This window comes from Eleginops maclovinus, chromosome 16 (assembly GCF_036324505.1).
Source record: "Eleginops maclovinus isolate JMC-PN-2008 ecotype Puerto Natales chromosome 16, JC_Emac_rtc_rv5, whole genome shotgun sequence".
Classification (NCBI taxonomy): domain Eukaryota; kingdom Metazoa; phylum Chordata; class Actinopteri; order Perciformes; family Eleginopidae; genus Eleginops; species Eleginops maclovinus.
The window spans coordinates 118,579-144,331 of NC_086364.1; the positions used below are offsets into that span (position 1 = coordinate 118,579).

General features: G+C 44.7%; 2 protein-coding genes across 3 annotated transcripts; both read right to left on the bottom strand.

Annotated features, from left to right (window-relative positions):
* lin7b (lin-7 homolog B (C. elegans)) lies at positions 1–14,899 on the bottom strand. 2 transcript variants are annotated; one of them, XM_063904155.1, is made up of 7 exons: positions 14,641–14,895; positions 13,493–13,583; positions 10,471–10,589; positions 9,395–9,466; positions 2,719–2,928; positions 1,424–1,587; positions 1–606 (listed from the first exon to the last, which is right to left on the bottom strand). In XM_063904155.1, exons 2-7 carry the CDS (start codon positions 13,548–13,550, stop codon positions 585–587), a joined length of 645 nt encoding a protein of 214 aa, XP_063760225.1. In that variant the 5' UTR covers positions 13,551–13,583; positions 14,641–14,895; the 3' UTR covers positions 1–584. The 2 variants fall into 2 exon arrangements, with proteins under 2 accessions (XP_063760225.1, XP_063760224.1); XM_063904154.1 differs by lacking the exon at positions 13,493–13,583 and having other exon boundaries at positions 14,641–14,899.
* A 1,124-nt stretch (positions 14,900–16,023) lies between these two features.
* snrnp70 (small nuclear ribonucleoprotein 70 (U1)) lies at positions 16,024–25,545 on the bottom strand. Its single transcript, XM_063904153.1, has 10 exons — positions 25,309–25,545; positions 24,801–24,954; positions 24,629–24,691; positions 22,908–22,962; positions 22,749–22,813; positions 22,573–22,635; positions 21,300–21,381; positions 18,106–18,207; positions 17,332–17,431; positions 16,024–17,247 (listed from the first exon to the last, which is right to left on the bottom strand). Exons 2-10 carry the CDS (start codon positions 24,945–24,947, stop codon positions 16,530–16,532), a joined length of 1,395 nt encoding a protein of 464 aa, XP_063760223.1. The 5' UTR covers positions 24,948–24,954; positions 25,309–25,545; the 3' UTR covers positions 16,024–16,529.
* Between the last annotated feature and the right edge of the window lie 208 nt (positions 25,546–25,753).

Below are 25,753 nucleotides of genomic sequence, written 5' to 3' on the forward strand. Positions count from 1 at the left end.
TTTACTTTACACAGACTTTATTTCATTGATAATTATGAAAATCAATGAATACACAAATAAATTATTATAAAATAAATCTCAAAACTTTGATTTAGTGACACTTTACAGTGATTCCAGGGTTGTTGTTCTTCATGATTATAATGGGACAGGATAAATGGAAGTGAAGGCTGTGTGTCGGCTTCCACCATTTCCTCTGCTACTGAGCTCTAACTGCACACTGCTTAGAGTGCTGGGCTTCGTATTGTACATGACAAACAAAAAAAGGGGGGGGAATTTAGAACACAAGGTTGTAGTATGCCACACACTTATGAAAATGTATTATATGTAATATCATGCTGTGGTAATTTTACACTGGAAAAAATACAATTCTAGGCATGGGTTGACAACAAGCTCATTCAGCATTTCTCTTATGAGTAGGCAGAGAAGGAGAGAAGAAAATCCTAAACTGCAGCGTTGGCTTCATAAAGAAGGTACCAGGTGTTAGTAGGCTATTTTTGTATTTGCTTCTCATCTACAGTCTTGCCTCCCACTAAAACAGAAGAGTCAGGGGGTAGGACGATGAAGACGATGGAGGACTGAGTTTTCTAACCCCTGGACTCCAGAGATCTGCAGGGAGATAGAGAATAACACAGCATATTGGTAAACTACACACCAAAAAAGGACAGAAATATGACCACAACAACATTCGTTTTACTCTGAATTAGAATGTAAATGTATTGCCTGCTTGGAAGTGAGTTTGATATTGACTCATGATAATTAATTAGTACCAGGTTATTTGTCAACCTTTACCACATACTCCTTCTGCCCATCCATCGAGGGCCTGGTGCCTAATCCAGAGGGCTCTCATAAAGTTAACACACATTCCCTGCTACTTTCCACCTTAAATTCATAATCATCATCTTATGTGCAGGAAGCATTGAACACATTGTTAAGGATCTCAATGACATTTTTGACTGACATCATCACAGATCCATTTCCCATATACAGTACGTTTAAAATATATCTAGGTTGTATTTTTTGATTGTGTTTAATCAAATGTCATCATGTTGGTCTGATTTATACACAGAAAATATTTGGCATGTTTGTCTGTCCTCGCAGAGTTGCTCTCCTTGAGGTTTCCTATAAATTTCCTCATGTGCAGCAGAGTCTAAAAACAGAGAGTGTTTCATGCTTGACGGATTGAAAAACCCTTTAGACACATTTGTGACATGATCGTGGAGTATATGAATAAAAGTCACTTAATTTTCAACTAGCTGTGTAATACATGGTATAATTTGCAGGGAGCTGGTCAAAATGACAAACCTCAACCTGTATGCAACTGTGTATGTGCATCCTGTTTGTGCATGTGTTAGATGTAATGTAAAATAAACTGGATTATTAAAATATGTCTCCATCTGAAAAAATGGCGGTTGAACGGCCTCACGAGTAGCTAGTGTGCTGCTGTCGTCTGCGTGCGCTTCTCATCTTCTCAAAGCGAGCCTCCATTTCCTCCAGGACCTTGGGGGTGTAGCGGACAACCAGCTTCACTGAGCCCTGCGCCGCCTTCAGCAGCTCCACAGCCTTCTCATGGTGCTCCCCTTCAACACTCTGTAGAACACCATAACACAAGAGTCTTAGACCACATGCTGTAAGGGGTTCCAACCAGTCACCACAATGGATCCTTTGACTGATTAACAAACACTTGGAAATTTGTGTCATTGACCTAAGCTTTAGTAGACTCTTACAAGCGCAGATTTAATTATTTAGTTTGAAGCGTTGGAAACTGAACTATGGTTCAATGTTTTTATTTTGAGAACTCAAGACGTTAACTTTATGACAGGATGCGGCTTCAGCGCCTTTCTTAAGAAATCACTTTTCGAGCCACTTTACCAAGAAGAAGAGTGACAACTTATTTCAAATAAAGGTTAGCACTGGCCTGATCATCAAGGTCACAAAGGACATTTTGAAATGTGGACAGGTAGGAATCCCTAGCCATATGATCATGCCACAGCTACAAAGAGCTGTGTAACAGTGGATTTTATTTTATACACTCCCAACCTAGTGATGGACAGCTCAGATTAAACTCAGAATTAAAGATGGGTTTCAAGAAGTTTAGAGTGGGCCTGAGCTTCTTTATGTCTATATCAGGATCCCTTTATTTGGAAAGCAATAGCATGAGCATTGGCTATTCGTCCTGGGGTCCACACAGTCCAACAAACATTGTACACACTATCCACATAAACACAACAAACATAAACGCACACAACAACTAATTTCATGTAATTAATAATCAAAGTAAAGAAGTGACCACAACAGTATCATCCTTTCAACTGTCATTAGGCCAAAAAGACAGTTTAATTTTCCTTTCTGAAATAAAGGTATTGCTTTAGCAAAAGTTTGAACTGACTGTGTACCCTCTTGCACAATATGCACCATCAATGAATTCCAATGGCCATGGCTCTGTACAAAACCGTTCTCTGTATCATATTCGGTTCGGCTTTAGGAAAAACATGAACCTTGTTTTTGTTGCCAATTGCGTTTGAACTCTTTCATATCTCTCATTGAAGTACTGGACCGAATTACAAAACAGAAATCAACCTCAGGCAGAAGAATGCATTAAAACACATCTAGGGACATCTGGTGGTGTAACTTTTTCAGCTCCTCACTTAGTTTGGACAGTGTTTATTTATGATCACAGTTATAACTTGCAGTTTGGCCTAATGTACTTGTTGTTCTTACCACTCCGTTGACGGACAGTAGCTGGTCTCCTCTCTTAAGCCCTCCCTGGCGATCGGCCACCCCCCCAGGGATCACTCTGGAGATGTAGATGGGGGAGTTCTGCTCTTTGCCCCCCATGATGTTAAAGCCCAGACCTTCTTCTGTCTTGGGCAGCTCAACCACCCTTGGGTGGGCGTGGCCCTCACTGGCTGCAAAAGCTGCCACTGTGGCCTGTTCAGGAAGGCAACAATATGATATTATTGCATATTAAATATCTGTTTCATATTATAACAAATTAAATAGAGGCAGTTATGGTACCTTTATTCTCCAGTTATGTTGCAGAATGTGTCACACAAACCTGTGTCAAATGAAGATAAAGATTGCCAGCAGCACTCTGACTGGTATTTTCCTAATCTTAAATTCAGTTTTCTGTATTTTGGTGTACAGGGGGCACGGTTCACCATCAAATGAGGCGCTGCAAAGTGGGCTGTTGGTTTTCTACTGAACACAAATACAACACCACATTCTTGTTTTTGCTTCCATTTTTCATGAGCTGAAATCAAACATTCAAGACCTATTCCTCTCAAATATTCTTCACAAATTTGTCTAAATCTGTATGAGCACTTCTCCTTTGCTGAGATAATCCCTCCACCTCACAGGTGTGGCATATTTAGATGCTGATTAGACAGCCTGATTATTGTACAGCTGTGCCTTAAGGCTGTTCACCAAAAAAGGCCACTCTAAATTGTCCAGTTTTATTTTGAAAATAGACATGTATTACTGTAGGAACAGGGGGGTCAGAAAACCAGTCAGTATCTGGTGACCACCATTTGCCTCACATAGTGCAACACATCTCCTTCACACATAGTTGATCAGGTTGTGGATTGTGGCCAGTGTTGGGAAGGACCCTTTCAAAACGTATTCCATTACAGAATACAGAATACATGCCCGAAAATGTAATCTGTAACGTATTCCGTTACATTACCCAATCTGAGTAACGTATTCTGAGTACTTGGATTACTTCCACATCGAATTGCATTTTATAAGTGTAGGAATGCGACCACCAAATCTTGCTTACTAAACAGACCTATTCTGGTGTGTTCTTCTATTTCAATTGGCTAAATATGTTAGGCCCAAGTCTGCATAATACAAAAATCTAATCGCAGTCTAAGCTAACACAAGCTAATTTTAGCTAACGTTAGCTAGCAGGTCAAACAAGGCTAGTCAGAGTCTTTCAACGGCTCCGAGGCTAGTAAATCAGCACATAGGATACAGATACTGATACAACTATAAAATAGCAAGGTGAATGTGGCAGCGGGGTGTGGTAAGGGCGCCGGCTGCTGGAGTGGTAGGAGTGGCTCAGCCGGAGGCCAGACAGCTGATCGGGATCAGGTAATCAGGCACTGATTAAAGTCATGGTCGTAACCTGGTTCTGTTCTGTTGCAGTAGACGGGGGCCTGAGTGAGGACTGTTTCCCCTCGCCCACAGGAAGAGAGCCACTAACCGCCAGTACCATTGCGAAAGTACTGTTCCGTAATAAAGATTTCATTGTGTTTCAAAGTACCGTGTGGTCCTTCCATCATTGGGAACGTAGATGTGAGCCCGAACGCTTACAGTGGCGCCTGAACAGGGACCTGATGGAAGGCCAGAACCCCCCAAACCCGCTGGGGCAGGCTCTCCAGAGCCTCGCGGCACTGCAGGAGAGCCTCACTGTGCTGTCGCTGGAGACGGCTGGTGCTCTCCTGCAGTGCCGCGAGGCTCTGGAGAGCGGCGACCCAGCGTGCTTTCCTGCGGTAGCGGCAGCAGTGTCCTTCCGGGACCAACCCCACCCGGCCGCCGGTGATTGGCCTAAAAAAGATGACGGCAGACGACAACCCGTAGGCTTACCTGGGTATCTTTGAGGGCACCGCCGCGACGTGTGGGTGGCCGGAGGACGAGTGGGCCGTGAGGCTGCTCCCAATGCTCTCCGGGGGAGCACAGCTAGCTGCGCACAGCCTGCCGGCGACCTCTCGCTACAACTATGGCCAGCTAAGGAGGGCAATCATGGACCGTATGGGCAGTACGCCAGAGGGGCAACGCCGCCGGTTCCGAGCCCTTCCCTTGGAGGATGGCGGCCGGCCCTTTGCCTACGCACAGCAGCTCGTTGATGCGGCGAGGCGATGGCTCAGACCAGAAGAACATTCCGTGGAGGAGGTCTTGGGGCAGGTGGCGCTGGAGCAATTTGTCGCCGGCCTGCCATCCTCTACCGCGAACTGGGTCCAGTGCCACCAACCCGCCAGCCTGGAAGCAGCCGTGGTCCTGGAGGAGGAGCACCTCTCGCTGCCCCGACGAAGCCTGAAGGAGGAGCCCGATCCCCGACCGGCCCAGCGTGCCGACCCAATCCGGCCCCGAGGAGGAAGTTTCCCCTCATCAACAGACCCGGATTAACGCCTCTCCTCTTCCCATCTGTCCTCAGGGTCCAGTCTACACGTCTGGTCATCCAGCACCACAGGGGGCTCCTCAAACGCCAGGGCAGCATCGCTGGCAGTGCGGGCAGCCCGGCCACTTCCGACGCGAGTGCCCACTCATGGAGGTCGGACAGCTGGTTCGGGGTTGCAGGATCGCCAGTGTCCTCCCCCGGGCCCAAGGGGACGTACTGTATACCGGTATGTATACAGGGGGGTACACACCAGGCTCTGATGGACACGGGCTGTAATCAGACGATGATCCACCAGCGCTTGGTTCGGCCTGGGGCATTGATTGAAGCATCGTGGGTGAAGGTGAGGTGTGTGCATGGGGATATTCACCAGTACCCGGAGGTGACACTGGAAATTTCCTTTGAGGGCAAAAAGCATAGAGTCAGGGCTGGAGTTAGTACTCGCCTTACGCCCTGATTTTGGGAACGGATTGGCCGGGGTTTGCTAAACTGGCGGGAGCTATGGGGGTGCATTCATGGACGGCAGGGAAATGTGAGTTGTGTGCTGTATTTAGTGGAGAGTCGGAGGCTGCTGCTGACGACGTCGAGGGGGAATCTAACACAAAGGGGGCCGGGGAGGGCTCTCTGGTTCCGCCGGTGGGTCCAGTGGAGGATTTCCCACTCGAGCAGTCAAGGGATGAGACCCTCCGGCACGACCAGGTGATGAGTATTGATGGCTCCCAGCTACACCCAAATGCAGCACTCACACACCCACACTTTACTGTGATTAGGGACAGGCTGTACCGTGTGAGCCGTTACACACCCAATTGTTGGTGCCAAGAAGCCGCCGGGAAATGGTTTTCCAGGCGGCTCATTACAACCCCATGTCAGGTCATCTAGGGTACGACAAAACACTACACCGGATCATGGCCCGATTTTATTGGCCGGGCATTCGCGCGAATGTGAAGCGGTGGTGTGCATCCTGCCGCGGATATCAGCTGGTTAACCCGCCAGCCACCCCAAAAGCGCTGTTGCGCCCACTGCCATTAATGTAGGTGCCGTTTGAGAGAGTTGGTATGGACCTCATCGGTCTATTATACCGGAGTGCACGGGGATATGGCTTTGTATTAGTCCTGGTGGATTATGCAACACGATATCCCGAGGCAGTGCCATTGCACATTATCTCTGCAAAGAGCGCAAGCACTGTTTCATATAATCTCCCGAGTCGGGATCCCGAAAGAGATCCTGACTGACCAAGGCACATCGTTTATCTCACGTACACTACGCAAGCTCTATGAACTGTTGGGCGTCCATTAGTGTTTACCATCCCCAGACTGACGGTCTGGTGGAGCGGTTTAACAAAACACTAAAGAACAGGGTTCGTAAGTTCGTTCACGAGGATAGTCGCAATTGGGATAAGTGGTTAGACCCTCTGTTGTTTGCAGTGCGGGAGGTGCCCCAGTCCTCCACGGGATTTTCTCCCTTTGAACTATTATTTGGCAGGAAGCCCAGGGGTGTCTTGGACCTTGTTAAGGAAAACTGGGAGGAGGGTCCAAGCACCAGTAAAAACAAAATTCAGTACGTCATGGACCTGCGAGCAAAACTCCATTCACTGGGGCAGATATCACGGGGGAATTTGCTCCAGGCTCAGGAACATCAGCAGCGCCTGTACAACAGAGGGTCGAGACTGAGACAATTCTCACCGGGAGATAAAGTGCTTATGTTACTCCCATCATCCAGCTCAAAACTACTCGCCAACTGGCAAGGGCCCTTCGGGGTCACACGACGTGTAGGGGACATAGATTGTGAGGTGGTGCGCCCTGACAGGGGTGGAGCAACACAGATTTACCACCTTAACCTCCTTAAAGCGTGGAGGGAGGTGGCGTCTGCTTCTCTGGCCACCACGGTGATCGAGAGAGATGAGTTGGGACCGGAGGTAATCACGAACAACAGATTGGCCCCGGTCTGTTGTGATGACCATCTCTCACCGGGTCAGAGAGCAGACGTTGCATCGTTGCATAGGCAGTTTGCCAATGTGTTCTCCCCTCTGCCAGGACGCACCTCCCTCATTCAACACCACATAGAAACGCCCTCGGGCGTGACTGTTTGCTCACGACCCTATCGGCTGCCTGAACACAAAAGGAAAATTGTTCAGGCGGAGCTTCAGGCCATGCTCGAAATGGGAGTAATAGAAGAGTCCACCAGTGACTGGTGTTGCCCCGTCTTGCTGGTACGGAAGTCCGACAGGTCAATCCGCTTCTGTGTGGACTACTGCAGGGTTAACTAGGTGTCCAAATTCGATGCTTATCCAATGCCCCGGGTCGACCAACTCCTGGATTTGCTGGGCACGGCTCGCTTTTTCACGACACTGGATTTAACCAAGGGCTATTGGCAGATTCCCCTGTTGCAAGAGTCTAAGAAAAATACGGCCTTCTCCACTCCATGTGGTTTGTACCAATTTGTCACGCTTCCTTTCGGGTTGTTCGGGGCCCCAGCCACCTTTCAGCGGCTCATGGACCGGGTCCTGCGTCCCCACTCTGCATATGCTGCTGCCTACTTGGACGATGTTATCATTCACAGTGAGATGTGGGAGCAACATATGCAGCAGGTGGGGGCAGTGCTCGAGTCCCTGAGGCAGGCCGGGCTCACGGCCAACCCGAAGAAGTGTGCGGTTGGGCGGAGGGAGGTACAGTATCTGGGGTACCACTTGGGCGGCGGGCAGGTGCGGCCAAAGGTAGAAAAAAACGCCGCCATTTCCGCCTGACCGGTGCCCAATACGAACAAAGAGGTCAGGAGGTTCATGGGGCTGGCCGGCTACTACAGGCGGTTCATTCCGTCCGTTTCTGAGCTGACCAGTCCCCTGACCGACCTGACCCGAAGGGGTGCTTCAGATCCGGTCCAGTGGATGGAGCGGTGCCAGCTGGCGTTTGAGAGGGTGAAGAAAGCCCTCTGTGGAAAGCCACTGCTGTACACACCTAACTTCTCTCTCCCCTTTGTTGTGCAGACCGACGCCTCGAACAGTGGGGTGGGGGTCGTTTTGTCCCAGGAGGTGGAGGGGGTCGACCGTCCTGTACTGTATATCAACCATAAGCTCGCTCAGCGGGAGGTGGAGTACAGTACGGTGGAAAAGGAGTGCCTCGCCATACGGTGGGCAGTCGGCGCCTACGAGGCAAAGGGCCGCGTTCCTCCTGCTGGTCTCAGGGCGCACTCCACCAGGGGCATTTCGGCCTCAATAGCGCTTCTGAGGGGCGTTTCAGTGGAGGACATCTGTCTAGCTGCGTCTTGGTCTTCCACTTCGACCTTTGTGCAGTCCTACCTCAGGGATATGACTGCTGATTCTGTGTCTCATTCGGTGCTTTGGGCACCGTTTGGGGGGGCCTCCTCTGGAGCAGACTGAGGTTCGTTTTTTTGGTGCCGTCAGAGCTTCTGACGTGGTTGCAATTTAGGTGTGAGACCCCCAGGCAGGTGGTGCTCGACCGGTGCATTGCTGTGGAATTTTTTTCTTATTCCTGGTTGGGTTCAGGGTTGTTTCGAGCTCAGCTGGGAGTACATCTCATCCTTACGACCTTCACTTCAGGTTTTAACCAATAGCAAAGCCCGTTAGAGGGCGGACCACATACGAAATAGAAATAGTAGTTACCTGGATGTAACTCCAGTTCTATGAGTATGTGCGGAGTCCTCTAACTACAAACCCAGCTGATCCCGGTTGTTGTTGCTGAGTGTCAAGGGAAACGAGCAACGCAGTTACCGGGGTTTTATAGGGGTGGATGATTGGGCGGCGAGTACAGTCAATCTTTCTCAGGTGCCGAGGTGGAGCCTCGAGAGGGTAAACCAATACCAAAACCCGTTAGAAGGTTCCGCACATACTCATAGAACTGGAGTTACATCCAGGTAACTACTATATTCCATAGCACCCCCAAAGGTGTTATACCTCCCTGGTTAAACAGCACCACCAAGAAATAAAGCAACAATGCAGAAAAGCAGAACCAAAATGGGAGAAAGACCGCATTACAGTATCATTTGAAATTTTGAAACAACAAATGGCAATTTATCTCAAAGCTGTAAAACAACTTTTGATTCCATAATGAAACCTCCCTCAAACCTACAGGTTGAACCCTCTGCCAGTAATTGTGAACAATTTGTACCTTTTTTTTACTCACCATTTTGGCCTTTGTGCTATCTAGACAACCAAAATACCGGTGCGCTATGAGACTCTGTGAGGCCTTATGTGTCTATGATGTTATATTTTGTGTAATATTGAAGTTATTCATAACTAAGAGGTTATTGGTTTGAATGTAATACCTTGGCAGTTGCCTGTGCTCGCACCTCTGGTCCTCCAACAATGTCCAGAGTGTCATAGAGCTGCTCATATACCTATATAGAGGGGCAACAAGCAGATTACAGAGGAGTCAGACCAACATATGAATTTAGTAAAGAGAAATACACCGGATAAACAGGTGGCAAACATCCAAGACCAAAAAGTTGGCAGATTTCCCAGAATTCCTTAAATGCATCCGAAGGAGCGAGGAGCGATTGCTTGTGTGTGTGTGTGTGTGTGTGTGTGTGTGTGTGTGTGTGTGTGTGTGTGTGTGTGTGTGTGTGTCCATTTTTATGGATGTAAATAGAACTTTCTGCCCATATTCCACTTCACTTTGTAGCAACACACAGGCAGTAAGGAAATCCTAAGAATATTGAGTCTTAAAAGTATTGTTTGATTCTGAAACAGCAAGGCCAGATTTCCCCCTCAGTCACATCAACGTGCACCTGGCTGCTTTTGTAGACTGCATTATTGTCATATTAAGCCATGTTGTGAATTCAATTCAAAGTAAATATATCAATTGTCATAAACATCATTATGCTCTGGCAGAGATAATAAAATACAGCTGTATAACAATACCAAGTCAACTGATGCTGATGCCACTGTGCCTCCTGTCATATTTAATTGATTGAAAAGTGACGGCTCAGAGGAAACTTTTCATTAAATGCATGTTGCCTTGACTCCTCTCTCCTTAAGTCACTTCATCTCTTCTTGTGCTCATATCTCTCCTGAGATGGACACAGAGGAGAGGGGTGCTGTTGAATAGTGAAAAGAACGCTACTCATGTCTTTTCCTAAAAACTTTTGCTTACCATCACTGAAGCAATGGGGTTCACAAAAGATGTGAACGGTTCATCGGGACTAAGGAAAACAAAGCGTGCTGCCAAGAATCCAACTGTACCTACACTGGGCCACGTGATGACACACTGTAGATATGCATATTGCCTAGTGTCAATTCATCAGGAAGGAAATACTACGTGTAAGATATGTAAAGAAATGGGTTGGACCAGTCCAATATTTTGGCCCCAGAATTCGCCTCACTAACCGCTGTACATCCTCACCTCTCTGATGGCTGCACAGAATTTGCTCTGCAGGACTCTCTGGAGGGCCTGCAGTTTGGGAGGAGGCAGTTCTCCACTCCGCTGCAGACGGTCCAGCAGCTCGATCACCCTGCACACATCTAACAGACAAAACACACAAGCTTATATTAACTACACCTGCAGCGATATTACAGGTTTCTCTGTCCAGTGGTCCTGGCTAAATTTTGCTAAAGCTATTATCTCTCTCTGCTCAGTATATATCCTCAAACACTGTGAAACATAAGTGTATTGTATGTAATTTAGTAATAATAATAATAAATCACATTTAAATAGAGCTTTTTACGGTACTCAAAGACGCTTTACATATTGCCAGAACTATTCAAACAGATAATTTATTAATTTATACTAGGGTTCAAAACAAAAACAGAGGTTAAAACAAGAAGAAGATGGTAGGAGTTAGGTGGTGAAGGCTAGTGCAAAAAGGTGTGTTTTTAGTGCAGATTTGAAAGAAGAGAGGGTTGGGGAGACTTTGAGGTGGGAGGGAAGCGAATTCCATAGGGAGGGGGCAGCAACTGAGAAGGCCTGATCACCCCAGGTCCGGCGCTTTGTCCGGGGGACTTGCAGTAGGTTGGCAGAGACGGACCTGAGGGATCAGGAGGGGACATGGTGATGGAAGAGGTCAGCAAGGTAGGGGGGCTAAGTTGTTGAGGGCCTTGTAGGTGGTGAGTAAGATTTTGAAGTTGATTCGGTGTTTCATTGGAAGCCAATGAAGTTCACGGAGGACAGGTGTGATGTGTTCTCTGGAGCGAGTAGCGGTGAAGAGGCGTGCAGCAGAGTTTTCGACATATTGGAGTTTATTGTAAGTAAGAAACCGAAGTTAAACAGAAGCATACCGATTACTGTAAATTTAGCAACATGTTGGAACAGTCTTTATTATTTATGGCAGCAGATCTTATTTACAACGTCTGAATAACAAAAGTACCAGCTGCTGGAAGACTGTCTCCATGTTTCACAGACTTTTAGATCTTTTACTTTCACAGTTTTTGCCAAATTTGTGTAGATTTTTTTTTAACCAAGCTGCATATTATCTGTTTGAAAACTTTTTGAAATGCTGCAGGCAGCATTGAATAATTCATGCTGATCCTGTTAACACTGTTATAAAGTTTGACTGTGAGCCAGATACACGTGTCACGCTTAAATTATTATTTACTACCTGTAACTAGGGAATACAGTTAGTACATTCAGTCAGGATGTTAAACAGAACAGGAGTCTATTAATCCATTACATAAGCATTACCTGTTAAAAAAAATGTCATCATGAAAAGTATCTAGGAAAGAAATTGTTATACAGTGGGGCAAAAAGTATTTAGTCAGCCAGCAATTGTGCAAGTTCTTCCATTTAAAAAGATGAGAGAGGCCTGTAATTTTTATCATAGGTATACCTCAACTATGAGAGACAAAATGAGAAAAAAAAAATCCAGAAAATCACATTGTAGGATTTTTAAAGAATTTATTTTCTAATGATTGTGGAAAATAAGTATTTGGTCAATAACAAAAGTTCATCTCAATACTTTGTTATATACCCTTTGTTGGCAATGACAGAGGTCAAACGTTTTCTGTAAGTCTTCACAAGGTTTTCACACACTGTTGCTGGTATTTTGGCCCATTCCTCCATGCAGATCTCCTCTAAAGCAGTGATGTTTTGGGGCTGTCGCTGGGCAACACGGACTTTCAACTCCCTCCAAAGATTTTCTATGGGGTTGAGATCTGCAGACAGGCTAGGCCACTCCAGGACCTTGAAATGCTTCTTACGAAGCCACTCCTTCGTTGCCCTGGCGGTGTGTTTGGGATCATTGTCATGCTGAAAGACCCAGCCACGCTTCATCTTCAGTGCCCTTGCTGATGGAAGGAGGTTTTCACTCAAAATCTCACGATACATGGCCCCATTCATTCTTTCCTTTACACGGATCAGTCGTCCTGGTCCCTTTGCAGAAAAACAGCCCCAAAGCATGATGTTTCCACCCCCATGCTTCACAGTAGGTATGGTGTTCTTTGGAGGCAACTCTGCATTCTTTCTCCTCCAAACACGACAAGTTGAGTTTTTACCAAAAAGTTCTATTTTGGTTTCATCTGACCATATGACATTCTACCAATCCTCTTCTGGATCATCCAAATGCCCTCTAGCAAACTTCAGATGGGCCTGGACATGTACTGGCTTAAGCAGGGGGACCTCTGTTACTTTGGTCCCAGTTCTCTGCAGGTCATTCACTAGGTCCCCCCGTGTGGTTCTGGGATTTTTGTTCACTGTTCTTGTGATCATTTTGACCCCACAGGGTGAGATCTTGCGTGGAGCCCCAGATCGAGGGAGACTAGCAGTGGTCTTGTATGTCTTCCATTTTCTAATAATTGCTCCCACAGTTGATTTCTTCACACCAAGCTGCTTACCTATTGCAGATTCAGTTTTCCCAGCCTGGTTTAGGTCTACAACTTTGTCTCTGGTCTCCTTTGACAGCTCTTTGGTCTTGGCCATAGTGGAGTTTGGAGTATGACTGTTTGAGGTTGTGGACAGGTGTCTTTTATACTGATAGCGAGTTCAAAAAGGTGCCATTAATACAGGTAACGAGTGGAGGACAGAGGAGCCTCTTAAAGAAGAAGTTACAGGTCTGTGAGAGCCAGAAATCTTGCTTGTTTGTAGGTGACCAAATACTTATTTTACCGAGGAATTTACCAATTAATTCATTAAAAATCCTACAATGTGATTTCCTGGATTGTTTCCCCCATTCTGTCTCTCATAGTTGAAGTGTACCTATGATGAAAATTACAGGCATCTCTCATCTTTTTAAATGGGAGAACTTGCACAATTGGTGGCTGACTAAATATTTTTTTGCCCCACTGTATTAACGGAACAACAATACATTCTAAAGGTTTGTTACCAAAAATTACCAAAAATGTTAAAATGCTAAGGATTCATTCATTCGCCACTATTCTCAACAGGGACACTATTTTTATTTGCAGAGCTGGCTGATCAGACGATCCAGCTGTACCAGCATCATCAAAAACGGACGTCGCTTCACGTGACTCTCCGAGGAAGGGACGTCCCATTGCTATTTCCTTGCTTCCTCTTTCTTCGCGTTCCTGCAGACAGATATTAAATCCGCCACTTTTAATTGTATTGTGTTCATAATCAAAATGAATTGGAGATCATCATCAAAATGTTTCCAATAAATTAATAAACACATTCTTTTTCCCTTTGTTGTTCAGATATGATACATTGATTGAAACAATATATATAAACTATAAACTGAGGAGTGATTCCCTTGAGTTTAATGTCTTCACTCCGCTGTTAAACTGCTCTCAGGTTAAGAGGTATCAGATCAGAGCGTGCGCTGCAGCGTCCAATCAGTGAGCGATACACAGTAAGGGAGCGGGGCGAGTGGCTGAGGATTTCACCGGAGGATGGTCTGGTGGTTCCTCGGTTATCGCTCCTCGCTCCTCGATCCTCTGTCCTCCGGCACAAATAAACGCCATGGGACGCTCCTTAAAATGGCGCAGAAATCAACTTCCGGTGAGGCCGAGGAGCGAGGAAATGACAAATAAGAGAAGTGAGGTCTACCCTTTGTGTCCCTGATCAAGACACTTCACCCCAAATTGCTCCGAGGGGATTGTCCACAGTAATGCGTAAATCGCTTTGGATAAAAGCGTCTCACAAGTAACATGTAATGTTATTCTGTTGACCACACCTTAATCTGGCTGCATCTGCGTCATGGCTCCAAATGTGCACGCACTACCAAGCATGATACAGTCAAGGCAATTCAACACCGTGCTGACTATAACAGTTAGCCTCGGCCTACTGTCAGAAACAAGCACGATCTTACTTCGTCAAACGATAGCAAACTGGGCTATGAAGCATGGTTGGTTGTCATTAATGAACTGGCAGTCTGAACGGATATTGCAGTTCATTACAAGAAAAAGTGCGAGTGCCCGAGATATGATGGTGCTTCAAACCTGTGTAGGAATAAACGCGACATATACACTCATGTGAAATACTTGATAACAAGGAAATAACGCATTCATGTGTGTTATATTCATTTTAGTCCAAGAACTAACTGCACCACTGCCATCTTTTGAATAGGCTGCGGTGTTGTTATTATATACAGTTCTGTTAGATAGCCCAATGTAGAATGCACTTTACCTCTCTCCAGGCAAAGCGGCTCTGTCATGGCCGCCATGTCTGCTTCCTTAGCAGGGTGATAGTAAGAGGACATCATTCTGGTCTCCTCCGCTCCAGGCTACCTGTGTAACACTCCGTAATTAAGCAGAAACTGGTTCTCAGCTATGCGTGTTCCATCTTTGACGAAAGCCTGTGAGGGTCAGTGTCTAGGTGAGGCTCGGCGGTCCTGATGCAGCAGCTCCCCCACCGCTGTGCTCACTGCGGGCTGTATAATGAGCGCCTCAGCATCTTCCTGAAGAACCAGAGGCGCGCTTCAACAGCGCGCATTCAAATCCGAGGCAATACATCTATTTTATCTACACATCTCCACACATCATGTCAAATAATACATTTAAAAAAGATTAATCCTCAGGATGCTTTATCTATGTGATATTGCATTTTACAAGCGTCTCATGTAGACTATTTTTGAATATCTGAACATTTTCATTATAAAGTGCAGTATTCAGACCTGTTTTGTGTACAACACAGTCAATCATTTCCATGAACACAAAATGAGGACTTGATGTATTTATGTACAAGCTGCAGCTCTCGGGGGTGGATCACCACTTCACCTCCTGGATCCTGGACTACCTCACCAACCGTTACGGCTGCTGACAGGAAGCGACTGAACAGACTGATAAGGAAGGCCAGCTCTATCCTGGGGAGTCCTCGGGACACTGTGGAGGTGGTGGGAGACAGGAGAATGGCAGCCAAGCTGTTCTCCCTGCTTGACAATGTGTCCCACCCCTTCCAGGACACCCTGTCCGCACTGTGCAGCTCCTTCAGACAGGCTGCTGCACCCGCGGTGTCTCACGGAGAGATACCACAGGTCCTTCCTTCCTGCAGCCGTCAGACTTCACAACCAGCATGGCCCCTGGTAGACCCCCCATTCATACAACAAAAAACTGACTAGTTGTGCATAACAATTTATGTGCAATTAATAAACATAAATATGTCATTATTTGCAATATTTACCTGGCTGCTGTATCTCCGTCAGAATGTGTATTTTGTAAATTGTGTTTTTCTTTATCTTAATATTTTTTTAATGCATATTTTCTTTTGTAAAGCTGTCTTTGGCTCTGTTGCTGCTGTAACAAATTTAAATTTCCCCTATGTGGGACGAAAAAAGGGATTCGGATTTGGAATAGTGGACTCCATATGCGGAAGCAACATTATTGATGCTGGTAAAATCAATTGTGAACATGTTATTCTATGTCCAGCTTTCTTTTATACGGCATTTAGATAATTGAAATGGTTACCTTAAAGATTGAAAAAAGCAGTTAACTCACAGTAAGGAGGAGTTCTGGCTTTAAGCCACACCTTTATTAAAATGACTATGCAAATCTAACATACAAGCAACAGACATAATTTAAAAAAAACTTTATTCCAGAATGAATAAACAGAACAGCCCTCAATTGTCACAGCGTACTACATTTCCTTCAATATCACAAACATTGAGGAGACATGCGTCACTTCATTTCAAATGAGCATACAATCTACCTGCTTAATGATTCAGAAATAAAAGACAACACAATCTACCCACCTAAAAAGAATAGCTTGTGTTTTTACATTTTATCCCAAGCCAAGTGAAAAGAAAAAACTTACCAGCTTGCAGCCAAGGCAATCTGATAACATTAAGTGGCACGGATTAGTTGAGCAAAGCAGGAGAGCTGCAACCACAGTGAGATCACTCAGTGAAGTGATTAAACTGTGCATGCAACAACAGGAACATTTCAACAGATTCTGAATGATGGGAGGGGAGGTGGCTAGATGCCTTGATCTGAATTGGCCCTGACATCCTTTAGGGTTATGGCCAATTTAGAGTATATTATGAGAAAACTTATGAGGGGGAGCCTGCTGGAAGGGCCATCTCAGTACTCCTCTCCTTGGGCCTCCATCTTGTAGCCATTCTCACTGGAACCATAGCCATCTCCGGACGGCACTGACTGCTGGTCAATCATCCCGTCCTGACTGTACTCATCCATGTGTGGAGGCGCTCCTGCCTCATCCTCATTGCCCATTTCATCCTGGGGTAGCACATCGTCTCGTAGGGTGCCGTGGCGCTCCTCTCTGCGTTCCCCTCTATCTCTCTCCCCACGCTCCCTCTTGTGCTCCCTGTCTTTGTCGCGGTCTCCCCTACGTCTGTCTCTGTCTCTGTGGCTGCGCCTGCGGTCTCTTTCCCTTTCTTTACGCTCCTCCGTGCCCTCCCCCACTTCACCTTCATGTTCCTCCAACATCCGCTCCCCACCCTCAGGAGCCCCGTCCGCTTGGCTGACCTCCTCCCCTTCCAGCCCTTTTCCCCTCTCCCTGTCTCTCTTACGATCTCGGCTCCTGCTCCTTCTCTTCCGTTCTCGACTCCTCTCCCTACTCCTGCTGTCTGCCCCCCCTGCTGCGCCACGTTCCTTCTCTCGCTCTCGACGCCGGCCACTACCAATGCTTTCCTCCCCTGCTCCAACTGGTCTTTCTCTCTCTCTTTCTCGAGAACGCGTACGCCGACGGCGTTCGCGGGAACGTGAGCGTCTACGTTCTCTGTCCTTGTCTCGGTCACGCTCCCGGCTGCGCTCCCTCCGCTCCCCACGGTCCCGATCACTAAGAGCAGGTGAAATCAAAGACGGTTTTACAAAACAGCGATCAATTTTATACTACAAACAGATCTTTCCTGATAGTACTTACCCGCCAATAGGGCGATCATCATAACGTGATGCATCATCTCGGCCAGAGTGCTTGATGTTGACATCGGCTCCACCTCTCCTAGTGCCACCCAACCCACCACCTAGTTACAGGAAGAAAAGGAAGAAATATAGTCAACATGGACCATAGCATCAAGCATCACACTGGGCTTTGACAGTATGAAAACACCCAATGTGTGCCATACAACATTTGAAACATCCTAGTGGAGGAGCTGACTTGCCATTAGATTTGACAAACCTAAATCTCAAAATTAACAAACTAATCAAAATGGGCATGTCCATCAAAGCGGGTTGGAAAGAGCGACCGGACAGGAAGCAGGTATGGGGAGGTTGATGTTACGCTGCCGCTCTACACTTTTTGTGCCTGAGAAGAGCCTGGGAATAATATCTATGCGGTAGGCGTCTTGAGGTTAATAAAGGCCATCATTGAGACTTAATCAGTAACTTCATAGTGTACAGTACGTATATATAAACAAATACCAGATGAAAGAATGAACCACAGCACACCAGCTCAGATGACAGTACTGACACGCTTTGTTTTACAGGAGTTCACCATTTGTACAATCACATTTCAGTTAATAAAATAAATAACCATTTAAAAAAGTTATGAATTTAGGCCCCTCGGCTCGGGCTATCAATACAGTTGCAGAAACCCTGCTCTACATATTGTCTTGATTCGGTTGAGGGTGTTAGATTGAGGTGAAATGGAAACCCGTTTCGCACAAGGCTCTGAAGCTGAACATGACAAACATCTGACCTAGCCTGCGGGGGTGCCATCCTTTGACAGTGCGTCCTCGTTCCACATCCACCAACACCCGCCTACCGTCAATCTTCTTCCCATCTGCGTGTTTGTAGGCGGCTGGAGAAGTAGAATGGAGAGAGGGAAGGCAGAGGTGAGAAATGAACATGACCATCAATGTGGCCAAGGAAACAAACAGTGCATTATCATACTGACCAGGAGCAGGCGAGGCCGAGATGGCTGCTCTCTGGGTAAAAGCCGAAGGAAATGGGAGCAGACTTCCTTCCACCCGATGAGTGACTTCTATGTTACGCTTTTAACTGCATCGTTTAAATACCCAGCTCTATTTTGATCAATGATAGTAGTAATCCTACGGATTACCTTAAATACTGTTATTAATGCAACTGAACATATTGGTGAGCAGCAGTGACTTTTTTTACAGGTTCAATTTCTTTGAAAAACCACACATTACTATCATTTCAGTAAAGGATGGTGGTCATTGTGAGCCGATAAAAGAATGCTACTAGTCAGGGAAACCGAATGCATCTTAAACTTTAAGCTGTAGGATTTGTTTTATTTAAAACATTGGTATGGTAGTAGAATATTCTGTGATAACCGCTTTGATCTCTGCAGATATTTTACAAGCTTCATGGGTGATCAACATTGATGAAGGAGGGGGTCTTCGACATTTGGAAGATTTCCAACCTTGTGTACATTTAGAGCTAGTACCCTCCTCGTTCCATTATACCACACAACTGACAAGATCCAGGTGGCTCATCCTGGCTGCTACCCTGGTCTGAAGTAGTGATGTTCCCCAAGGGGAAAACTGAACATCCAAGAGCAGGGCCTTACCAACACCCATCAGTAATCATTAACAGTCCGAGGGCCTTACCAAATCCTCAAATACACATTCTGAGGGCCTTACCAAATTCCCTCACTCATACAGAGGTCTTACCATGCTCTCTCACTAAGGGGCCTTTTAAAGTCTCTGCCCCAGTCTTAGGGCCTTACCAAACTCCCCCAGCACCAGAATACACATACCATTACCAGACCTCTATCAGGGGCCTTACCAGAACCCCCTCCCCCTCCCCCCTTTATGGGTTCACTTAGGATGACATCATTCATCCAATGATAGGGCCTTACCAAACCCCCACCAGTCCTAGCAAAACTGAAAAAAACAACATTGTTTTTTGTAAATCTACAAATTCAATGAAGTCTTGTTCACTGACATGTTTTAAAGTGTTGTGAAATACCAATAATCCAGTGTCTCAACCTATTTACTGACATGAAACTGCAGGAACAATTTCTTTAAAATGTTTGACTTGACTGTTGTTATGAGTTCATGTGTAAGGCTACATCACTAGTGTCCTACCTGTATGTAGTGAAGACATGTATGCAAAGCCCATTTAGCAGAGTTATAAAAAGAATTCCCCTCATCTACCATTTCTATTAAAGCCAGCTCAGTCCCGTTGTTTGGACAGTATTGCACATCAACCCCGGTTGGATTCTATATTTAATTAATGAAATTGGTTAGTGGATTTGCTGGACACAGAACATTATGCTGCCATAAATTGGCAGATGGGGGAATAAAGTCACAGAATAATGTATAAATTGTGACAAAGTATGGATTGACATGCACAGGATAAGAAATGTAACTGTGTTGCAAAGGTCCATGTGCCTGTACACAGTGCCAAACTGACAAAGGTTGATTATACTTTTTTCAGAATTATCAGTAGGCAGTAAATACAGCTTACATAGTTACAGAGTAGTAAGGAACCTACCACATGTGTTTGTCTTTAGAGGAATAAACTCATGATAATCATTTTACTGATGTGGCTACCCTGCTGGATTAAATTACAACTGACTCCACAAGAATGTGCAACGATTTACAGCTGTGTAACATTTTATTTGGATTTCATAAACCCTTTGCCCCTGCATACAGTTCAATTGCTGCTATTGAGAAACACAGACCCTAAGTAACATGAGGTGGCTTTGACAAAAAAGGCAAAATCATTGGGTAACATTAAAAAAACTAGTGGTCAGGGGTGCGTTCAATGGTCAAAGCCTAACATCCAAGTAGTAGTTATTGCAGTAAAAGCCCTTTAAGGCTTGCAAAGTAAGACGCTTTACCCATTGAACGTAGCTCCTCTTTCCTATGTAGGAGATGGAGGGTGGAAAGAAATCTTACCCATCATACAAACCCATTATACCAACCATATACTGAGCTGTGGTAGTAGGGTGTAGATGTATCATAACCATCATCATCTGCCAGCCAGCTCTGGCCAATAGCCATCACAGATTGGCGGCTGCAGTGGCAATGAGAACAACACACAGTTAATATACTGTTTAGCCCCACATCCCCCTCAGTTCACCCCGTTGTGACGACATGATGCTGTGAACTCTGGTCTTGAAAAGGCGATTTGATACCTTAGAATGGTGTTATTTGGTTAGATTGCACCATTAACTTCTCTAATGAGACAGTACTGCTTATTCACTATGGCATCACCACCAGTTAAAAATCTACCCTAATTCAGTAAATTGAACCAATCTCACATGACCAGGATTGAAGACTACCAATAAAAACCTTTGCCAAAACAAGCCCTAAAAAAGATAGGATTCCAACAGCCCTTAACACATTTCTGGCAAACAAGCCATTGAATGCTTGGTAACCAGTATGACATTGTGCTTACCATCACAGTCCCACCAGGAAAGATGATCTTCCACAGAGCTAGCACGCTTAACAGTTTAAGACAGTGTGCCCTTTGACAGGCCAGAGGTTCAGGTTCACAGATGAAAGACAGTTCTATCGCTTGATCCTCCCTCTTTTCCCAGGATGCCCCACTGAATGAAGTGGTTCCCCTCCTCAACCAAACTATTAGTCAACCAATGACACGCATCAAACACAGACACACACAACACACAACCACCACTCTGGTTTCAACATGCAAATGGTAGAAGATAAATCTGTTAAAAGTACTCTGATTATTTGGATTCAATAAACCATCATTTTGGTTTAATTAGGTGGTAGTCATCCTTGTAAAGATTAAGGTACAATATCAACACTGCAGGATCATTCCTTCGGATATCAATATAGTGAAAAGGAGAGGGGGTTCAACTGAAGAGCCCGCCTGCATGTCAGACATCAGCCTTCATAAACCTGTGATCACAATTCAGAATGGTTTTAGCGGAGAACTCTAAATGTTGGTACTCACAGTGCATGTCTCGTTCATGCTCATACTCGATGAATGCATAGCCCCTAGGCTTCCCCGTCTTCTTGTTGTAGACTATGTAAATCTGAAACAAACAGGAATGGAGATATTAGTTGGCTGTGGAATTCATCTTTACACAAACAGATCTATTAAAGTCACAAACTTTGGTTTGAATCCAACCAAGTCTGAAACTTAATAGTAAAATATAGACCTCTTTAATGTGCCATCCATAAACATCTTTTTGTAAATACTTGTGCCCTTGAATCTCTTGTTCTGATGGCGATTAGGCAATTCAATTGTTCGAGTTTGTCTTGGGCTGTCGGTTGTGTTTACTCGAATAATTCTATCTCAATCACGCTGGCGAGGAGGCAGGGCTTAAGCCCACGTACATACTACAGTAGATACCAACAACAACAAAATGCACCGTGATTTAAATACACATTTCTAATGATGCCAAAATAACATCATAATGTTACCAGTTAGTTCCAACCTTTGACAATTGAGCCTGAACTGCAGGCGAAATCACTTCAAATGTGTGTTTTCTGAATGGAGGGCAGATCGATCAGGCTAAGCTAACGGTGTAGCTGCTCCGTCCACACTCACAACATACAGACATAAATTAAGAAGCGACTGTATTCGCATGCCATAGACATTCTGTGGTTTGTACATTCAGAACTAATTGAAGTTTCTGAACAGATATGAGGAGCAGTGAGCTCTGTGTGCTAAGAGCTGCTGTTTTGTTTTCTGATGCAATGTCAGGAGGAGATCCTCAACGTCAATCGCACCACAAGTGCAAACTCGCCTCTCTGCCATGACACGTAATCCGACGCAGGAAAAAATAATATTGTGTCCGTTGTGAACGTACCGTACCTTATGGCTCAGAGTTTTTGTGCACAACATAGTGTTTAAATGTGATTAACATTTTCAGCTAACTGACAATGCACAACTGAATCTATTAAACTGCATATTCAAACAAATTAAGAAGTGTACACAAGGACCGTTTCATATCTTTTGTTGCTTAGGTATTGTTAAACACAACAATGACAAAAACTAAGGGAACTGGTGTTTATTTAGCCAAAAAAAAAAACATATCGGACATTTACACTAAAGGATTTTAACGTCTTGGCTTGCGGTACAGTACTGGTAAGAAGATTTTATGGCTACTACATTAATACTTAAGATTAAATAATCAGTTGGTGACATTAAAGTTAGGTTTGTACACTTTCTGTAAAAATAAAACAGGTCTAAAGATGTGAGAAATGAAAGCTGAACATACCCGCTTGATGGGACCATAGACCTCAAACTCGCGGCGAAGCTTTGACTCTGTAGTATCATAGTTCTACAGCAGAAACAGAATACCATTAGACATAAATAAATCCAAAAAATAATCACATTTCCTTTGTCTACAGACCAAACTTCAAAAGACAAATTCATTTGTTTCAACATACTCACCACTCGTGCAACAAACAAAGTCTTGAAGGCATCCCCTTGTGCATTGGGGTCATTATGTGGGTCCCCTGATAGAACGCAAATAGTAAAATGATATTAGTTCACGACAAGTAACCATACACAGTGAAAAAGCATGAATTGTAGGCCACTAGGAAAACTTACAAAGCTTGAGTTCTGTCTCCACCACTGTTTGTCTCCTCTCAATCTTCTCTCGTCTCTGCAAAACAAAACATTTGCAGGAAATGGTAAATCTTCAACAACGGTACAGACACCCATGTTTCAGAAACAATCGTCTAAAAAGCAGCTGTAAACTGAAAATGTGCAGTAGAATCATGCATGAATCAGCTTATGTCAGTCAGTAGACAATAAATTATAAAATACTTTGCATTCTATACTAACTTGTGTGACTGGAACACTGTCTTTATTACAACTGGACATTGCTAGTCTTTACTAGTACTCCTGTTGTATCACAGAATCCATAAAGGGAGCAATCTTGGGATAGAAGGATCATTTTGCCTAATGGCATCAGCTTTAATAATTATAAAAAAGTCTACACAGCGACCCAGTGAGAAGAACAGACAGGTAAATATATGATGTGGATATACAATTAGATCAAATGTTTGATGTTAGCCATTGGTATCAGAAGAGTCGGTGCATTCAGGCTCCATTTATTAGTATGCATTTTTGGAGAAAATATATAAGGTTATAACAAATTGTCAAAGATAAAAATATATAAGCATATATATAAAAATATACAGTGTCTATCAAAAGTATTCATCCCCCTTGAAACTGCAGATTTGCCTGGATTACAACTGAAACATTGCCATCTTGTTTTGTTAAGTATTTTAGTTTGACTTCAAAATGTGTTATTTTAGAGTGATTAGAGTATTATGTTGTGAAAAATGAAGAACTGAAATATGTTGTTTGTACACATATTCAACCCCTGAGCTTTGGAAGCTAAATGTTGATTACAACTGGAAAATATGTATTTAAGCGCACATAACACCCTTCAGTGTAATGATTATTGCGCGGACTGAAACTTAAGGAATGTGTACAAATGTACTACTATCAACTATAGTGATATTCAAGCACGTCTGGAGTTTGCAGGAAAGCATTAGAGTTCCCCAGAAGCGAGGAGGTTGTTTTGGTCTGATGAGACAGATCAGTGTTTCCCATACATAGACCAGTGCGTGGCGGGCCGCCACAGAATCAACGCCACAAATTGATAGCATTTTGGTTTTTTTCAACGCGATTTTAAATTATAACTGTCGTTCCGTTCATTCAACTCTAGTGCTCCAGGCCTGAGAGTTTTAGACGTAATCTCAAAAAAGAATGTAGGCTAGGCTACTAAACAAAAACGGAATAATACCCTATACAGGATTTCCCACACATAGACTTTACTTGGGCGGGCCGCCCAGGTATATTAAACGGCCACCAAAGTATATTTCGCGACCCATTTAGTTTTTTTAATCCGTCCACGAGCATGACGCCATCCGGGGTCGATTAACTAGTGGACAATGATCTCCTCGCTCACTCCTCCTGTACCTGCTCGCTCTGCTATTGTGTAGGGTCTGCTAACAAGCCACAAAACCGAAAGGGAGACCTTACGAGACAAAGAGTCTGGTTTTAGACAGATGATGTTAGTATAGCAACTGAAGCTAATCTGACCATCTTGGCTATTTGCTGTTATGATATTGTGGCATAAGCCGTTTTCTACAGGCCTATTTTCTTCATGATTTTAATTGTGTAGCCCATGAACCAATTCCACCTGATAGCTTCTACACAAAAAACATCAGGAAGGCGTATGAGGCAGTGTGCTGCTCTTCAAACCGTGAAAAAACAGATGGTCATTAAAAGTGAGGTGTCATCAATCCATTGCTCACCTTTCTCTCCAGACGCTCATCCCGGGTCTCTGCCCTTGTAGGTGGGGGGGCATCTCTAGGATCCTGGTCACATACGGATTTAACAAATAATATAAGAATGGGATAGTTGTCTAGAAAAAGAAAATGTACATAAATCAAAGCATACAGATATACCACAATAATAACTACTGACCTCGAAATGCCTGATGAACGGTGCGATGCCGCTGTAAGGCTGGTTGTGATGCTTCTCATGAGGCAGCTTCTCCAACTGAGGCAGGAAAGGGATCGGGTCCCGCGGGGCAAAGAGAGCCAGCAGATTCGGGGGTAAAAACTGCGTCATCTTTCACCTAAGAATAACAGATAAAACCATACATTTGCCGAACATGAACTTTACCATGACACTACCAGTAAATTGCAGGCCCACACCACGAACGGGAGCTCACATACAACACACACATGTGGCAATTGTTGTTTTCACGACTTCCCTAGCATCAGATACCAGTGAGTACGTTTTTATCACTAAACCAAACATCATTCTTTATACACAAATATCGTGCTTATTCTATAGAGAAATTATACAACAATAGTTTCCCTCCGGTTATCATCGCTGCAGCACTGAGACCGTAGTGAATCCATTCAACCGAGCATTCAAGCTAAGCTTGCTAACAATGCTAACAAGGAGCCTCGAGCTTTATTCTTACCCTCTCTCCTCCAATATCTTCACAGAGATCACACCATTAACCAGGGGTTCCAGCGAGCGGTGCAAGCAGGGCCTACCGAGACACGTTACTTAAGCAAATCGATTGACCAACAACACGTTAAAGGTGGTCCGCTGAACGTGCACAGGCCGCGCAGCGACAAACAGTTGAATGTGTGCGTTGTTTGGTTGTGGCTGTTTCTTGAAAAATAAAATGGCGGGATGCCGTAAATCGATTAGAACTGACGTAAACCACACAGCCAGCGAAACAACACGTCCCATATGCACCACATCTAGAATCAACTCCCGACCAAATGTATCACCTTAACCTAAAATAAAAGCATCACTATTAAAAACATAAGGAGGCAACCAAAAACAAATTTATGTTACCCCGCCCTTATGTATATGTACCTACCCCAAATGCCAACGTTTTATGTATTACGTATGAT

Coding starts and splice junctions, on each gene's coding strand:
- lin7b (XM_063904154.1), bottom strand. CDS start 14,716: ATGATGTCCTCTTACTATCACCCTGCTAAGGAAGCAGACATGGCGGCC. Junction 10,590..14,640: donor GCCGCTTTGCCTGGAGAGAG/GTAAAGTGCATT, acceptor TTTGTCTGTTAG/ATGTGTGCAGGGTGATCGAG. Junction 2,929..9,394: donor GAGCACAGGCAACTGCCAAG/GTATTACATTCA, acceptor CTTCCTGAACAG/GCCACAGTGGCAGCTTTTGC.
- snrnp70 (XM_063904153.1), bottom strand. CDS start 24,947: ATGACGCAGTTTTTACCCCCGAATCTGCTGGCTCTCTTTGCCCCGCGG. Junction 24,692..24,800: donor CGTTCATCAGGCATTTCGAG/GTCAGTAGTTAT, acceptor GTATGTGACCAG/GATCCTAGAGATGCCCCCCC. Junction 17,248..17,331: donor GATGATCGCCCTATTGGCGG/GTAAGTACTATC, acceptor ACCTGCTCTTAG/TGATCGGGACCGTGGGGAGC.